Source organism: Heteronotia binoei, chromosome 11 (genome assembly GCF_032191835.1).
Source record: "Heteronotia binoei isolate CCM8104 ecotype False Entrance Well chromosome 11, APGP_CSIRO_Hbin_v1, whole genome shotgun sequence".
In the NCBI taxonomy this organism is placed as follows: domain Eukaryota; kingdom Metazoa; phylum Chordata; class Lepidosauria; order Squamata; family Gekkonidae; genus Heteronotia; species Heteronotia binoei.
Window position 1 is genome coordinate 20,597,012 of NC_083233.1, and position 15,553 is coordinate 20,612,564.

The 15,553-nt window shown below is 43.7% G+C and overlaps 1 protein-coding gene across 1 annotated transcript in view; it reads left to right on the forward strand.

Annotated features, from left to right (window-relative positions):
• LOC132579512 (connector enhancer of kinase suppressor of ras 2-like) overlaps positions 1-15,553 on the forward strand; it is a 575,915-nt gene that overhangs the window by 357,200 nt on the left and 203,162 nt on the right. The window contains exon 11 of the mRNA XM_060249934.1: positions 634-845. Coding sequence (XP_060105917.1) covers positions 634-845 — 212 coding nt within the window. The remainder of the gene's footprint in view (positions 1-633; positions 846-15,553) is intronic.

Sequence of the window (15,553 nt, forward strand, 5' to 3'; positions counted from 1 at the left end):
GATGGTTCAAAGCAGTGGATTCTAATCTGGAGAACCAGGTTTGATTCCCCACCCCTCCACATGAAGCCAGATGGGTTTCCTTGAATCAGTCACAGTTCTCTCAGAGCTCTCCCAGCCCCTTAAAAACAAGTCTAGTTTACCACTAGTAAGAGCTAGAACATGTGGCTGCCAGACAGTGCTTGGATCTCCTGGGTATTCTACACAGAATGTTATACAGTTTAATTTTTTAGTGATATCAGAAAGCATGCTTTGTGTGTAGAACATCTCAGGTTCCATCCCCATCAGCTCCATTTAAAGGAACTCAAGGAGCAGGTGTTGGGAAAGACCTTTCTCTGCATGGGTCCCTGGAAAGTCACAACCAGTCAAAACTAGGCTAAGCAGTACTGGGGTAGGTATAATACAGCTTCATATGTTCAAGCAGAGCAGGAGTAAAACTGAAAGATTGCTGGGGGCTATGCATTAACTGCTCTGAACTTTCCAAGGAGGAGCAGAATGTGATTGTAGTACAATAATAATCCATGGAATTCTTTTTCTTTATATTTCAGCATCTATTGGAAAACCAGTGGCAGTCCCTTTGCAGAAAATCATTAGTTGTTGACTTGCTATCTGACTAGATTCTTCTTCTGTTCTTAGAGATGAAATTGGAATCGTGTCTTGTGACGACATCAGCAAGTATGGTGTTGGAAAGACTGGGCTGAAAGGTTCTGAGTCCCCGAGCTACTTTTTAGAGCATGAAAGTGGAAAATATTATACGTTAATTGAAGGCGAGGGCCATCCAGCAAGCTCTGAATATGAAAGAGGCAGAGCAACGGGGCTGCGGCGAAGAGAGAAGACTCCCACGCACGGTATGCTTTTGCTGGCTTTGACCTTTCATAGTGATTCGTGCTTTCTTTCTCATATTTACCAGTAGACTCAAAGCTGGAATTGAGTTGGAAAAAGAGGACTGTGATTTAACAAGAGTCAAATCCATGGCCTCTATAACCGAAGACCTGCTGGATCAGATCCGAGATCCATCTAGGCCAGCATCCTGTTTTCAAAATTGGCCAACCTGTTGCCACCAAGAAATTTTCAAGCAGGACATGAAAACAGCAACACACTTCCATTATTTGTCTCTTCCCAGTCACTGCTATTCAGAGGTGCATTGCCTCACACAGAGGTTCCATTTAGTCATTATAGCTTATAGCCCTTGATCGGCCTATGTGCACGTATTTGATCACTAGGACTAAAATTTGGGTTTCAACATGTGGCACCTGCAGCTCGCTATTGTAGTTGTGTGGTTGGCTCCCAGGCCACTTCTCAGCACATAATGAAAGGAACCTGTGCTTTTGTATGTTTTGTGACTGGTTTAAAAAAAGGCACGTGTATGATCATTTAGGAGTCAAGTTTATCTGGAAATACCACAGGCTGATGAAAAAAGTGCTTCCTGTTGTCACTGATGTTCAGCGACTCATCATATATTACATGAAGCTCCCTTATACTGAGACCCTTGGTCTATTGAGGTCAATAGTGTCTACTGTGACTGGCAGCAGATTTCTAAGGTCTCAAGTGGAGGTCTTTCAGCACACGTACTACTACCTGATCCTTGGAACTGGAGATGCTGGGTATTGAACCTGGAACCTTCTGTAAGCAAAGCAGATGCCACTGTCTAGGGCAGGGGTGGCCAAACTGTGGCTCAGGAACCACATGTGTCCCCTTCACTCATATTGTGTGGCTCTCAAAGCCCCCACCACCATGTCAGCTGGCTTGGAGAAGGCTTTTGTCTCTTTAAATCACTTCTCCAAGCCGAGCCAGCTGGTAGCTTAGATAATGCATTTGAAGTTAAAGTTGCTTTCTTTCTACCTCTCCCTCTCTCCTTCCTCCCCTCATCTATTTTCCTTCCTTCCTTCCTTCCTTCCTTCCTTCCTTCCTTCCTTCCTTCCTTCCTTCCTTCCTTCCTTCCTTCCTTCCTTCCTTCCTTCCTTCCTTCCTTCCTCCCTCCCTCCCTCCCTCCCTCCCTCCCTCCCTTCCTTCCTTCCTTCCTTCCTTCCTTCCTTCCTTCCTTCCTTCCTTTTTTATTGTGAGTGAGCTGCAGTGCCATCCTAATAAAACTTTCCTAGAAGTAAGCCCCATTGAGTAATAGGATTCCAAGCAGACCTGGTTAGGATTGGTCTCTGAGTCACTGCTGCTGTCATTTAACTATTAATCATTTTTTTCAAAAATGATTTTGTTCCTGCTGGATTTAGTTTGGTTCTTCTGCTATCACAATAAGCAGTAATTCAGAATACAGTTACTAATTGGCTAGCCTCTGCATGGATAAGGGCAGCTGTATAACAAGGCCACTCAGAGACCAGGTAGGGGTCCCTAAATGCTTAGGGGACTGCCCTAGTATCTGGAACAATATTTTCACATATAGCCCAACCAAGGAGGCACAGATGCCAAACATTAAGGCCGTTTTCCCACTCACGTTTTACTGGCGCCACGACCATCCTGACGCCGGCGAATCTGCCTGGATTTCGCATCAGAAGCTCCGGCGCTCCCAGAAGCGCCGGCTACTTCCGTCGCTAAGCCAGCGCAAACGGAAATCGCAAAGATGCAGGAAAACGTTTGCGCTGGCTTAGCGACGGAAAGCGCCGGCGCTTCTGGGAGCGCCGGCGCTTCTGTTGCGAAATCCAGGCAGATTCGCCGGCGTCAGGATGGTCGTGGCGCCAGTAAAACGTGAGTGGGAAAACGGCCTAAGAGTCTGCTTAAGACTCTATTATGCAAACTATTCCTGCTTAACCCTGCAAACATATTGCCCTCTTTTTTATAACTATTAACTTTTTCAATTTTTTACATAATAACATCTTACATGATCAGAAAAACATAATAATTAGAATAACAATAACTGAACAAGACAAAACAAAACCTGTACCTCCATAGTAGAACATAAGAATCTAAAAATATTTTCAATTTATTTATAAAATAAATGAAAATGAAAGTAATGCTCTGTCTTCACAAATATTTAATGATTTACTGTGTGTTCCCCTTTTTATCTGCCCTCATCATCAGCGGTCATGAACTCTTCCTTACATAGCTAAATAGGAAAAACTTCTGATAAAGTTCACGCCAGAATACAGAAGAATCCTATATCAAACAATAGCAATACAACAGGTTTTGCAGACAATTAAACAGAATAAAGCACCAGGCCTGGATGGCCTAACAGCAATGTATTTTGATGAATTTTGATAGCTTTACAAAAAGTTATGAATAAAAAAAAATGGAAGACAATACCTCTGAAGTGGCAAGAGACGTCTATAATGCTAATATATAAAGTAGGCAGTGATGCAACATTACCACAATTGTATAGACCTCTCTCTCTAGCCAAGAAAACGTCACAATGTGACATCAACCCATGGGTTGGTAACAACTCAGTGCTTGCACAGGGGACTACCTTTACCTTTTTTATCTCTCTACTGAATGTAGATTATAAGATTTTCACTACAGTAATGGTAGAAAGATTAAGAAAATGCATAACAAATTTAATACACACCATTCAAGCAAGCTTTGTACCAAAGAGGTACATGAAAGACAATATTTGATTTATAATTGATGCAATTGAATTTAATAAGAAAAAAAAATCAGTGTTTTTATTTTTGGATGCAAAGAAAGACGATATTGGATTTATATCCCGCCCTCCACTCCGAAGAGTCTCAGAGTGGCTCACAATCTCCTTTACCTTCCTCCCCCACAACAGACACCCTGTGAGGTGGGTGGGGCTGGAGAGGGCTCTCACAGCTGCTGCCCTTTCAAGGACAACCTCTGCCAGAGCTATGGCTCTGGAGGGATGGTGGCTCAGTGGTAGAGCATCTGCTTGGGAAGCAGAAGGTCCCAGGTTCAATTCCTGGCATCTTCAAAAAAAGGGTCCAGGCAAATAGGTGTGAAAAACCTCAGCTTGAGACCCTGGAGAGCCGCTGCCAGTCTGAGAAGACAATACTGACTTTGATGGACCAAAGGTCTGATTCAGTATAAGGCAGCTTCATATGTTCATATGGCTGACCCAAGGCCATGCTAGCAGGTGTAAGTGGAGGAGTGGCGAATCAAACCCGGTTCTCCCAGATAAGAGTCCGCACACTTAACCACTACACCAAACTGGTGTCAAAGAATTTGACAATGTGGCCTTTTAAATTTAATGTACTCCAGAATGCCAAGATCCGGACTAACCCAGAGCCCCATTTGCAGCACAGCGGGGAGGGTGGAGAGGGAGGGCAGCCATTGCTTCTTTACAGGAGGGGTGTAGGGGGTGGACCAGGGGGTCCAGCGCGGGAAGCTAGGTGCCCACCCTGCCCCTCTCTGACCTATGGGGTATCCTTGGGGGAGGGCAGAGGACGGGGGCACCTGCGGTTACTTAGGGGCCGAGCTGCTGCTGCCCTCTCTCTTTGGATACCTGTAACTCAGAATTCTGGAATTGGATGCAAGCTATATATTCAAACCAACAAGCAAATATTTTAACAAATTTCAATCGAAAAAAGGAACACGCCAAGGCTCTCCAAACCAAAAATACTCCTTGAGGTCATCAGTGCGTGCAAATAAAATAGCTCAAAAGTCATTCTGGTCTTCATGGGATGAGAACCATCAGTTGCCAAAAAGCATAATCACTGGATTGACATGCATCTGTCACAGTATGACTTTGTAAGATCCTGAAAAACCAGCCTAAGAAGGGGGCTGAAAACACTTCAGAAATGACAATGCTGAGACAAGTAAGCATCAGTGGAAAAAAAAGAAAATAGTAACCTGCCTGTGCAAGCCATTGGGAATTTAGAGAGGAGGGGTAGGATTTCCAAATGGTTTATCTTCCGCCTCCCTTCCCCTGCAGTTCCGCATGGGTCTCAGCTTCGTTCTGTTTTAGGATTGACTTGTTTTCTTGTGTGTTTGAGTTGTATTCTTTTTTTCCCCCTCTGTAAACCACTTAGGGAATTGTTTTAACAGTCAGCTAAAAATAAATGTGTTGCAGGGTTAAAGTCATGGTTCTAAAAATGGATGCAGGGACTGAGCTTTTGTGAGCCCTGGCTTTAATTATTTGAGAGCATCTCTGGAACACCCGTGTTGGAACTGCCATTTTCTGGGAGCTGGTTTTGCTCCTTCGCTTCCTCTGTAACCGCACACAAAAGCAACCATTACCTTTGACAGTGCATGCAAAAAGGTTTTGTGCAGTTTTCCACCATTGTCATATCTGTAGCAGTCTTTTACATTTAGCAAGACACTGAGGAATGAGACATAATGGCCATAAGCATCGCATTCAGGTACAGAACCTCTGCAGGTGTTAATAGCACATCTGCTTGAATGATTGTGGTGGATAGGTTTTCTCCAGTGTCTTAACCAAAAAGCATTCTTCTGGAGTTGATTGGCAATTATTTGCAAATCAGAAGTATGGGCCTGGGAACACCTTAACTTTTGCTCCCAATCTCTGGGGCATTTTTTGTTTTGTTTTGTTTTGCATTGCTATTGAAAGAAATGACAATAAGAAGCTGAGCAATGGATGCCCAGAAGGTACACCAGATTTCTTGTTTGAACCTGTATTGTGTACAGAGTAGTTCTGCTTCAGAGATTCAACAGTTCTCTTCCAATGATACCCAAACTCATGGATTGGTCTATCAGTGGCTTTTAGCTGTTGCAGCTAAATGCAACCTTCGTGTTCAGTGGCAGTACACCTTTGAGTGCCAAAAGCTGGGATGGCTATCATTGTCATACCATGCTTGTGAATTTCCCGGAGGCATCTGACTGACCATTGTTGGAGACAGAAATGCTGGACTTAGATGGACCTTGGTCTGATCACACAACAGTAATTTGACAAATCACCCTGCTCTCTTCCCCTTCACAATCCGGTCAATGAAGGACTAATATCCAAAGCATGGTAAGCAAATGGTCCTTTCATGCTTAACTTGGGTGTCACATCCCAGCCTGGACCTTCGTGGGTCAGTGGGTCTTCTAACATCTACATAGAGCTTCAGCCTATGTGGACTTCTCCATTCACTCTGTGCAAATATATGAAGCCACTTTATGCTGAGATGGATGATCTGTCTATCTGAGTATTGTCTGCTTTCACCGGCTCTCTAAGGTCTTAGATAGGGAAATTTACTTACTAGGACCTGCTGGTTCAGTCCCTTCTGCAGGCAAAGCAACTGTTCTTTGGCTGGGCCATGGCCTCTTCCCTCCAGTGGAGTGGATAGTGCCATCCTTCCATCTTTAGCTGTATATGGTCCCTCCACAGAAGTCATGGACCGTGTTTTATTGGTGGAGACTTCTCTGGCTTCTCATGTTGGAGCAAACTTTGAGGTCAAGGTTTGAAAATGTTCATTATTTGTGCCTGCAGTGCCCTGTTTCTGAGGGTGATCAGTACAGGGAAGAGAAAGGACAGAATTTGGTTATTCCATTCCTATTAATATGTTCTGAGGTTAATGTTCTCATGCATTGACCATATCACTTTTCTCTTCCATGATTTACTGGACCTCTGATCTCATGTTTCTTTTATTACTGTTACTTGCTCAGAGGCTTTTAAAAACATGTGGAGGGATATATACTGAAATAAGGTAATAGTGATCGAATACAGGCACATAAATCAGGAAGAACTAGGTGATTTGGAAGTTTTGCCAAATGATAAGACATCGATTCAGTAAATTACATAAGTGCATAAAATAAATATTAAATACACAGATGGGCAGCAGCTAAAGGTGAAGGAAGGAAAGTGCTTTGCAACTGGATTTTTATTGTGTAAGAATGGCAAAATATACTTGCAAACAGTCACCATGTGAAAACACCTTATGTGTAAGCATGTGTGAACAAAAGTAAATGGAACCATTACCCACTCAGAGTTTTTATACCTAGTTGCCTGGAGAGGTGGTTGAATCTTGAAGAGCTCTGGTGTACATGTGTGCATGTTAACAATGTTAGAATTTAACACCTCCCCAAAAGCTAAACAGAGGAGAAAATGGAAACAGAGGTTCCTCAAGGGAAGGTACCAGAAAATAGGGACTTGCCCTGGTTGTATGTTATATAGGCACAACTGGAGTATATGATCATGTTGCTTTATGGATAAAACTTGGGAACAAAAAAATCAAAGTCGGGAATTAAATTTGAACCTGCCAAATTGAGACCAAACATTGTGTGAGCTTTCAAGCTCATTGGAACTTCTGCATCAAGCTGAATATTAAAATGTTCTGGTGAGCATGAAAGGTCACACGGTCTTTTGTCTCAATTGGACTGGTTCAAATAGAAGTTATGATGACATGGATTTTTCAGAGAACAATATAGTGTACAGCAATTAATAGTAACAGTGTATGGGGTGGGGTGTGAATTCCCTTCTCATGGAGCATAAATCAGCATTTTGCTGGCTGTTTCTCTGTTAATACTGGAGAGAGGAACTTAAGTAGGAACTTAATGCAACTACAATCTCTGTTTCCAGCTTTCTTTCCAAGCAAGAAAATCACATTGGCATTATGCCTTAATAGTAGGATCAGAGAGAAGTTGGAATGGCTTTTTGAAATGTGAGCCAATAAAATGGATTTGGCTTGCTTTTGTAAACTCCAAATAAACAGTGACTTACAGTTAAGACACCGGCTGCATTATTCCAGTATCAAGTTCTGCCAGTGTTTACATTTTCTCCTGATGCTCCAATTTGGGGTGTGGCATCTTGTAGAGGGAAAAGAATTTGAAAAACATTGCATCAGTTCTTAGAGTTGTTTTGCACATTATAGAAATGATGGGTTCCAGCATCTGCATCTGCTTCTTTTTCTGTTTCATCTTAAAAATGTTTGTGTATCTGGAAACTTTTGGTAAGCACCGCAGTCATTGTGTGAGCTGCTAGCATGTTGTGGAATATTTGTGACCATTGTAACTCCTCGGGGGGGGGGGGGGGGAGACTGTCAATGATAGAATGTTCACAAGCCACTTAGGTTTGGTTGGGAAAGTGAAGTTGGCTGGGAAACTTTACAGAGCACTTGGGAAGACAGAAATTATAGACTGTTGGTGGAGGAGGTTTGGAGAGTGGAACTGGAGAATGTGGGGGACCGAGGCCACAGAGGAAATTATATGGGGCTAAGACAAGTTAAATTTCATTTGCTGTTTCAGCCAAATAAAGGTGAGTTAATTAGCCTGGTTGGACAAGAGTCAAATACACAACTGGTAGACCTCCCATTTCCAGTTTTGATATCCTCAGGTTGCACAGACTAATAAGATTCCGCACATGAACACAGCAGATAGCCTGAGCACTCCTTTCCATTTGTGCCATTAAAGTGGACTCGGATCACATACAATCCATTTTATCTATGCTGCAGTCACAAAAGGATCCACAAACTTTCACTGAGGGGCAGTATATAACAGGATCATACTGTTTCTTCACCACTTAACACACCATTACTGGACAGCAGGGCTTTTTTTTGGCGGAAAAGCCCAGCAAGAACTCATTTGCATATTAGGCCACACCCTCTGGTGCCAAGCCAGCCGGAACTACATTCCTGTGCGTTCCTGCTCAGAAAAGCCCTGCTGGACAGTAAATGTACCAGGCTTCTAGGATAGGAATGGTGCATTCACACCACACTAAATAATGTGTTTTACATCCAGATTTTTGCTATTCTTACACAGTAAAATCCAGATGTAAAACGCATTATATAGTGTAGTGTGAATGCACCAGAAGATGCCTTTACCAGTGCCACAGAATAGGTTCTATGTGTTAGTCTATGTTCCATTAGCTTCAGGATCAGTCATCTTTCATCATCACTCTGTTGCTTTATCTCAGGGACAGCCAAAGAATTGAATAGACTCTCAGCTGTGGGCAAAGGGTGTTTGGGAGCAATTGGGCCCACCAGTGCTTTTATAATTATTTTGAAGAGGCCTGTGGATCCTCGGGAGATCTTGGGGGCCCTGAGTGAGAAGGCTGATAATGGCAGGCAGGCAGGCATCCCCCTAAAACCCTCCCTTGCTCTGTGCAGTCCAGGAGAGTGTTGGGTGTCTTCGTAGCTCACACAGGGCAATGAAGAAATCTATGAGGACAGACATGCACTGTGCATGTACCCAGCATGTGCCTTAGGATGGTCCCTAGAATTCTTTGCAACATATTGGAAGAAGGCAGGTTAAACAGAAATGATTCCCTTTATGGAAAACTGGGGAAATCTATATGGCAAGGAAAGCACCCAAGAGCAGCAGCTGAAATGCTGAATTAAAAATAGTATAATAGAGTACTGGGAGTTTCCAGTGTTGAATTCTATTATCTCACAACAAGGTTGGCTGCTATGGAAGAACGGTTTGAATCAGGGAGAGATGTAGAAGCTGTTTCAGCCTTTTTCAGGAATCATCCGAGTGGCTGCATGCAGTTTCTGCAAAGGAATTGGCACTGTGACATCTTATCGGTTTCTTAAAATTGCAGGGTGTGTCGTAAGTTAAAACTGGTGTTTAGTCCGGGGCTTTCGCTGTGATGTCGGTTTTTTAAATGACCAGCTGTCAAACACATGGAATCTGGGCAATGCTCATGAGTGAATTTCCCCTGGTTTATATATGACTGAAAACTGAGTTAAACATGATTCATTTTTGTCGCCTGAGACAGTGACTCAGCTGATGATTGGCAAACCTCTGTTTTTCCAGTACCTTCAAATCAGGCATGCATAGTCAATCTGACTAAGGAATTGTGATGGCTGTTGCACAAAACTGAATTTGAACAGCTGTTGTGCGATGGTGGTTTCAAAGGAAACATAACATAACTGTAAACTTTGCTATTATATATAGACACCCCGCCCCTCCGCCCAAGATCTAGGAGGAACTGGGACATTTATTTATTTATTTGATTTATATCCCACCCTCCCCACCGAGGCAGGCCCAGGGCTGCTTGCAAATTTGAGGTCACACAGTTACATTGTGTGACCAAATAAAATAAAACAACAATAAAAACATAAAACATAAAAATAATTTCTAAAAATATCTACTTACACTGGTATCAAGATTTCAGACACTGATCTGAATGGTGGTTAGCCATTCTAAGAGCTCCTAGGATTGCAATAACATAAAGAGGCAGACCATCTGTGATGTTTCTATGGGCCAATTCCGCTGCTGCAGATGCTATCATTATAAAAATGCCTGGCCAAAGAGTGCCGTTTTGCAGGCCCTGCAGAACTGTGAAAGCTCTCGCAGGGCCCTGATCTTTTCCGGCAGCTCATTCCATTAGCTAGGGGCAGCAACGGAAAAGGCCCTGGCTCTTGTTGATTTGAGCCTCACTTCTCTGATGCTGGGGACTGTCAACAGGTTTTGAGACCCGGACCAAAGTGCTTGCTGGGGCATGTGCAGGGAAAGGCGGTCCCTAGGGTATGCAGGACCCTGGCCATATAGGGCTTTAAAGGACCAGCACCTTGAAACGAATCCGGTACATTATCGGTAGCCAGTGCAGCGCTTTCAGCACTGGCTGCATGTGCTCCCGTAGAGGAACTCCCATTAACATCCTGGCTGCAGCATGCTGCACTAGCTGGAGTTGCCGGATTTGGGACAAGGGCAGCCTCATGTAGAAGGCATTACACTAATCCAGTCTCGAGGTGACCGTAGCATGGATCACTGTTGCCAAGTCGTTGCGTTCGAGAAAGGGGACCAACCGCCTTGCCATTGGCAGATAGTAAAAAGCTGACTTGGCAGTGGCAGCTACTTGGGCCTCCATGGTTAAAGAGGAATCCAAGAGCACCCCTAAGGTTTTAACCTTGGGCGCCAGCGTGAGCTGCGCTCCATCAAAGGCCGGTAAGTGGACCTTCATTCCTGAACCGCAACAGCTCAGATACAGGACCTCCATCTTCATCGGATTTAATTTCAGTCCACTCAGCCTGAGCCACCCCGCCACAGCTTGCAATGCTGTGGACAGATCTTCCAGGGTGGAGTCGGACTGGCCACCCATCAACAGATAAAGCTGAGTGACATCAGCGTACTAATGACAACCCAGTACCTCTGGGCAATCTGGGTGAGGGGGCACATGTAGATGTTGAATAACATCGGAGAAAGAACCGCTCCCTGCGGCACACCACAGATAAGTGGGTGTCGTCGGGACAGTTCATCTCCTAGCGCCACCCTCTGTCCCCAATCCTGGAGAAAGGAGGAAAGCCACTTCAAGGCCAACCCCTGAATCCCAGCATCGGCGAGGCAACAGAACAGTAGCTGATGGTCGACTGTGTCAAACACCGCTGACAGGTCTAGCAACATCAGCACTGCCGAACCACCTCTACCCCGGTGCCTCTGGAGGTCATCTGTGAGGGCAACCAGAACCGTTTCCGTCCCGTGACCTGGACGAAAACCGGATTGATGTGAGTTGAGCGCATTATGGGTAATCAAAAATTAATGAAGGAGTGAGGTTGGATTTAGGCATTTCTGCCACCAAAATTGATTCTTTCTGATCAGGCGTTGAAGTCAGCAGGAGCTCACAGGAGCACAGCTCCTGAACCTTTCTGACGCCCCCCCTCCTTCCCTCCAACTACCTACCTTGTCCATTGAATAGTAGGTGCAGCTGCATAACAATCCCTGGATGAGCTTCACCACCTATTTTTCTACAAAACAGCCCTTGCCTCTGATAGAAAATAATTTTTTCCCATTTTTTTTTTTGTTTTGATATCTGATCTGACCTAAGACTCAGTTCAATTTTCAGACAGTTGTCCTGCCAGCCTCCAGGTGGGACCTGGAGGTCTCCCAGAATTACCACTGATCTCCAGACTACAGAGATCTGTTTCTCTAGAGAAAATGGATGCTTTGGAGGGTGGGCTGTATAGCACTGTACCCCACTGATGTTCCTGTTTCCTCCAGCATCTGTCCCCAAATCTCCAGGAGTTTTCCAGCCTGGATCTGACAACTCTACCCCTTCATCCCCAGCTGGTGGCCAGGGGAGACCTGGCAACATGAATGGCCAAGGCTGGCCTGATCTCATCAAATCTTGGAAGTTAAGCAGGTTTGCTCTGGTCAGTATTTGGGTGGGAGACCAGGAAGAACAAGGCTGCTATGCCGAGACAGCTAACGGCAAACCACTTCTGTTCATCCTTTGCCTAAAAGATCCCCATAAGTCAGCTGCAACTTGATGGCACTTTACACACATACATTCAGAGAGTTATTAGAACAACAACAGCCACTTGTGTGGCAGGACCTAGTGAGGAGTCCACAACCCTTCAAACTGTGCACTGCTGAAGAGGGGAGGAGATATTGGTGGAGGATTTGGGGATGAGGCCACTGAGGGGCCACAGCTTACAGCATCAGGAAGGTACATAACTAGTGAATGGACAGTGGAAAGTGATGTCATCACCTGCTCTCATGCTGGGTTCTGATATTCATTCAGTAATAGATACATGCCTGCTTGGTGCTGAATCTCTGCCCTTCCAAGCTGCTCTGTTAGAAATACCACCAGTCCTCAGAGGCTGGCCTGGTGGATGTGTTTTGGTCCTGCTCATCTGTTTTAGAGACAGGTAGTAAGTCTAATTTTTCATATAATAGGATACTCCATAATAACAGTTCCTAAAGTTATGATGTTATGCTTCCTGAGGAACATGGTTCTGAAGCTAGTTGGAAACCTATTGGTGACTGCCAGGATATTATAATAATAATAATAATAATAATAATAATAATAATAATAATAATAATAATAATAATAATAATAATAATAATAATAATAATAATTTTATTTGTACCCCGCCCTCCCCCCGCCGAAGCAGGCTCAGGGCGGCTAACAATATGATGACCAATGGTACATTAATTAAAACAGTAATAAACCACATAGTGACCAATGGTACATTAATAAAACAATTACATTAAGAACATTAAAATTAAGCATTAATTAACCTCAAAAACCAGTTAGAACAATTAACTAAAACAAACTATAACACTATGTATCTTTAAAGCCCCAAATGGCTTAGGACCAGGGGGCTTGAAGGACCACCTCCTCCCATATTGTCTGGCCCACCAGGTAAAATGTGCCTGATATGCCTTGCTTTCTGTGCCCCCACCTTCAGAGGTGGGGCGGGTGGCAACCAGAGACTGGGCTTTTTCAGTGGTGGCCCCTCTTCTATGAAATGCCTTCCCCTTGAGATTCACCTTGTGCCTACGTAATTTTCATACAGGCACCAGGCTGAAATTTTGTTGTTAACCCAGGTTTTTAATTAAGGAGTTAATTTTTTAAAATCATTTTATAGTGAACTTTTAGTTTGGAAATGGATAAATTGCTTTAAAACTGCTTAGTGATTTGTTTTGTTTTTTAATTTTCTGGCTACCATTTTTGTAGGGTTTTAGTTTATGACTTTTGATGTCTGCATTTCTTATGTTATTTTGTAAGCCATCTTGGGCAGGTTCTCCAAGAGAGGTGGCATAAAAATTCCTTAAGTAAATAAATACTGAGATATTGCAGCCTGTTAGAACCAGACCTCGAATTCAACGGGAGCTCACAGGAGCACAGCTCCTGAACCTTTCTGACAGTTCCACCTCCTCCTTCCCATCTTGTCCATTGAAGGTGTAGCTGCATAACAATCCCTGGATGAGCTCCACCAACTATTTTCTACAAAGCAAACCCTGGTTGAAACCAAAATGTTGTCTGAGAGTTTCTCTGAACTTGGAAATCAGTTCTCATATTTAACAAAAAATAACATATTTTTGTTGAAGCATGAAGGAAAGAGTATTGAATGCTAGTCATGGCTTATTGTGTTTTGGAAAGCTAACTTTTAGAATGGAATCATTATGTATTTTGAGGTGTTAAAATCCTCCATAAAGCCACAGATCTGAAGCATTTGTATGGGATAGTTCTGCAAGAATTGCAGGTCTCAAATAGAAAGATGGACCAGGACTCATATTAATTCTTGAGTGGGTTAGGGATAAGTGTTCCAGATTTATCCCAATGTTTCACTCTGCTCCTTATTTTACTCTCTATTTTAATCCCCCTCCCCCAATCTTCTACATTACCATTCCACAATGATAAAGATAGAAAGACAAAAAACTAAAGAGAACTAGGAAACAAGTCTACAGAGATGTAAATGCATTGCAAAATTAAGCATTCCCTGCCCTGCCAGACCTTTGCTCTCTGTCTCACTGTGTTTACCCCCTCCTGGGGCTTGCATATCTCCCAGAATGACTACTGATCTCCATATGACAGAGATCAGTTCCCCTGAATGGCAGCTTTGGATAGATGGTAGACCTGTGGCATTGCGTCCTAATCTCCAGAATTTCACATTCTAGAATTGATACCCCTAAGAAGAATCAGTTTCATAAAATGGGGAGGGCATTAAGAGGAGGAGGAGGATATTGGTTTTATACCCCACCCTTCACTTGGAGTCTTAGAGCGGCTTATAATCTCCTTCCCTTCCTCTCCCCACAATAGACACCCTGTGAGGTAGGTGGAGCTGAGAGAGCTGTGACTGACCCAAGGTCACTCAGCTGGCTTCCTATGTAGGAGGAGTGGGAAATCAAACCCAGTTCTCCAGATCATAGGCCACTGCTCTTAACCACTACACCAAACTTGCTCTCATTTGACACTGCCACTAATGCATCAGGCTGGAACTGGCCATTTTCCCCCAGCAGCTGGGCCTTAAAGAGCCCATTCTGTGGCAGTGAGAGGGCCTTGAATGGCTCAGATGATGGAGACAGTAACACTGCTATGGCCTAGGTCAGCTGGTCTTACTCAACCTGTTGTCAAGGTTGCACAACTCTCTTCAGGCGGTAGGCTGGAGTCCAGGGAGAAGTCCCACCTCTGGGAATAGTCCAAATCCTGGATTGGCCCATAATTCCTCTACAGCAGTGTTCCACTAATGTCTGCACTTTTGAAAAGCAGCACATAAAAAGAATCTTTACCATTGTATATGTGCACATCAGTAGAACAAAGGAAATAAAACAGCAGAGAGTACTAAATACTTCAGCAAGCTGTACATGTGGAGCATTGGACAGAATTATGAATTTTTTAAAAAATAGAAGAACCACTTTTGAAACAACATCAGGCAAATCAGAAGCCCCAGATCCAAGGAGAAATGTGAACAAGGAGAGTTTTGGAAGCATCCCTGCAATCATCCCGAAAGCTTTAGCTGTCAGACTTGGGGGACATCAGCTTCTTGGTGCCCACAAGTGAGAAGGTGCTGAGTGATGCTTTTTGTTCTGCCAGACAACAAACTTCTACTGTCATTTTAATATATTGCACCACATGCAGGTGCTGTTGAGACAGGTTGCTCAGAGGAGAGGAGAATGAAAGAGACAGCTGTAAACAACCTGCAGTCACCTGGGACATAAATAAGACGATGGAAGACAATATCAAAGGGACTGAGGAGGAAAGAGAAAATGAAATAATTGATGCAGTGTTGCTTTTCGTGGAAACCGTGTTCCAGAGATAATGTTCCTCATTGATGAGATGTTTCCATTTTTTTAGTACATTATTTAGCTGATTGTTTCTCCAGAAGTACTGTATATGTTGAACAGTAACAAAAAGTTTGAAGGGAAGAGTAAATTGAGTGGGAGTCTTTTCAGATATGGCAATGAATACCTAGGTGTGCGGACTCTTATCTGGGAGAACCGGGTTTGATTCCCCACTCCTCCACTTGCACCTGCTGAGATGGCCTTGGGT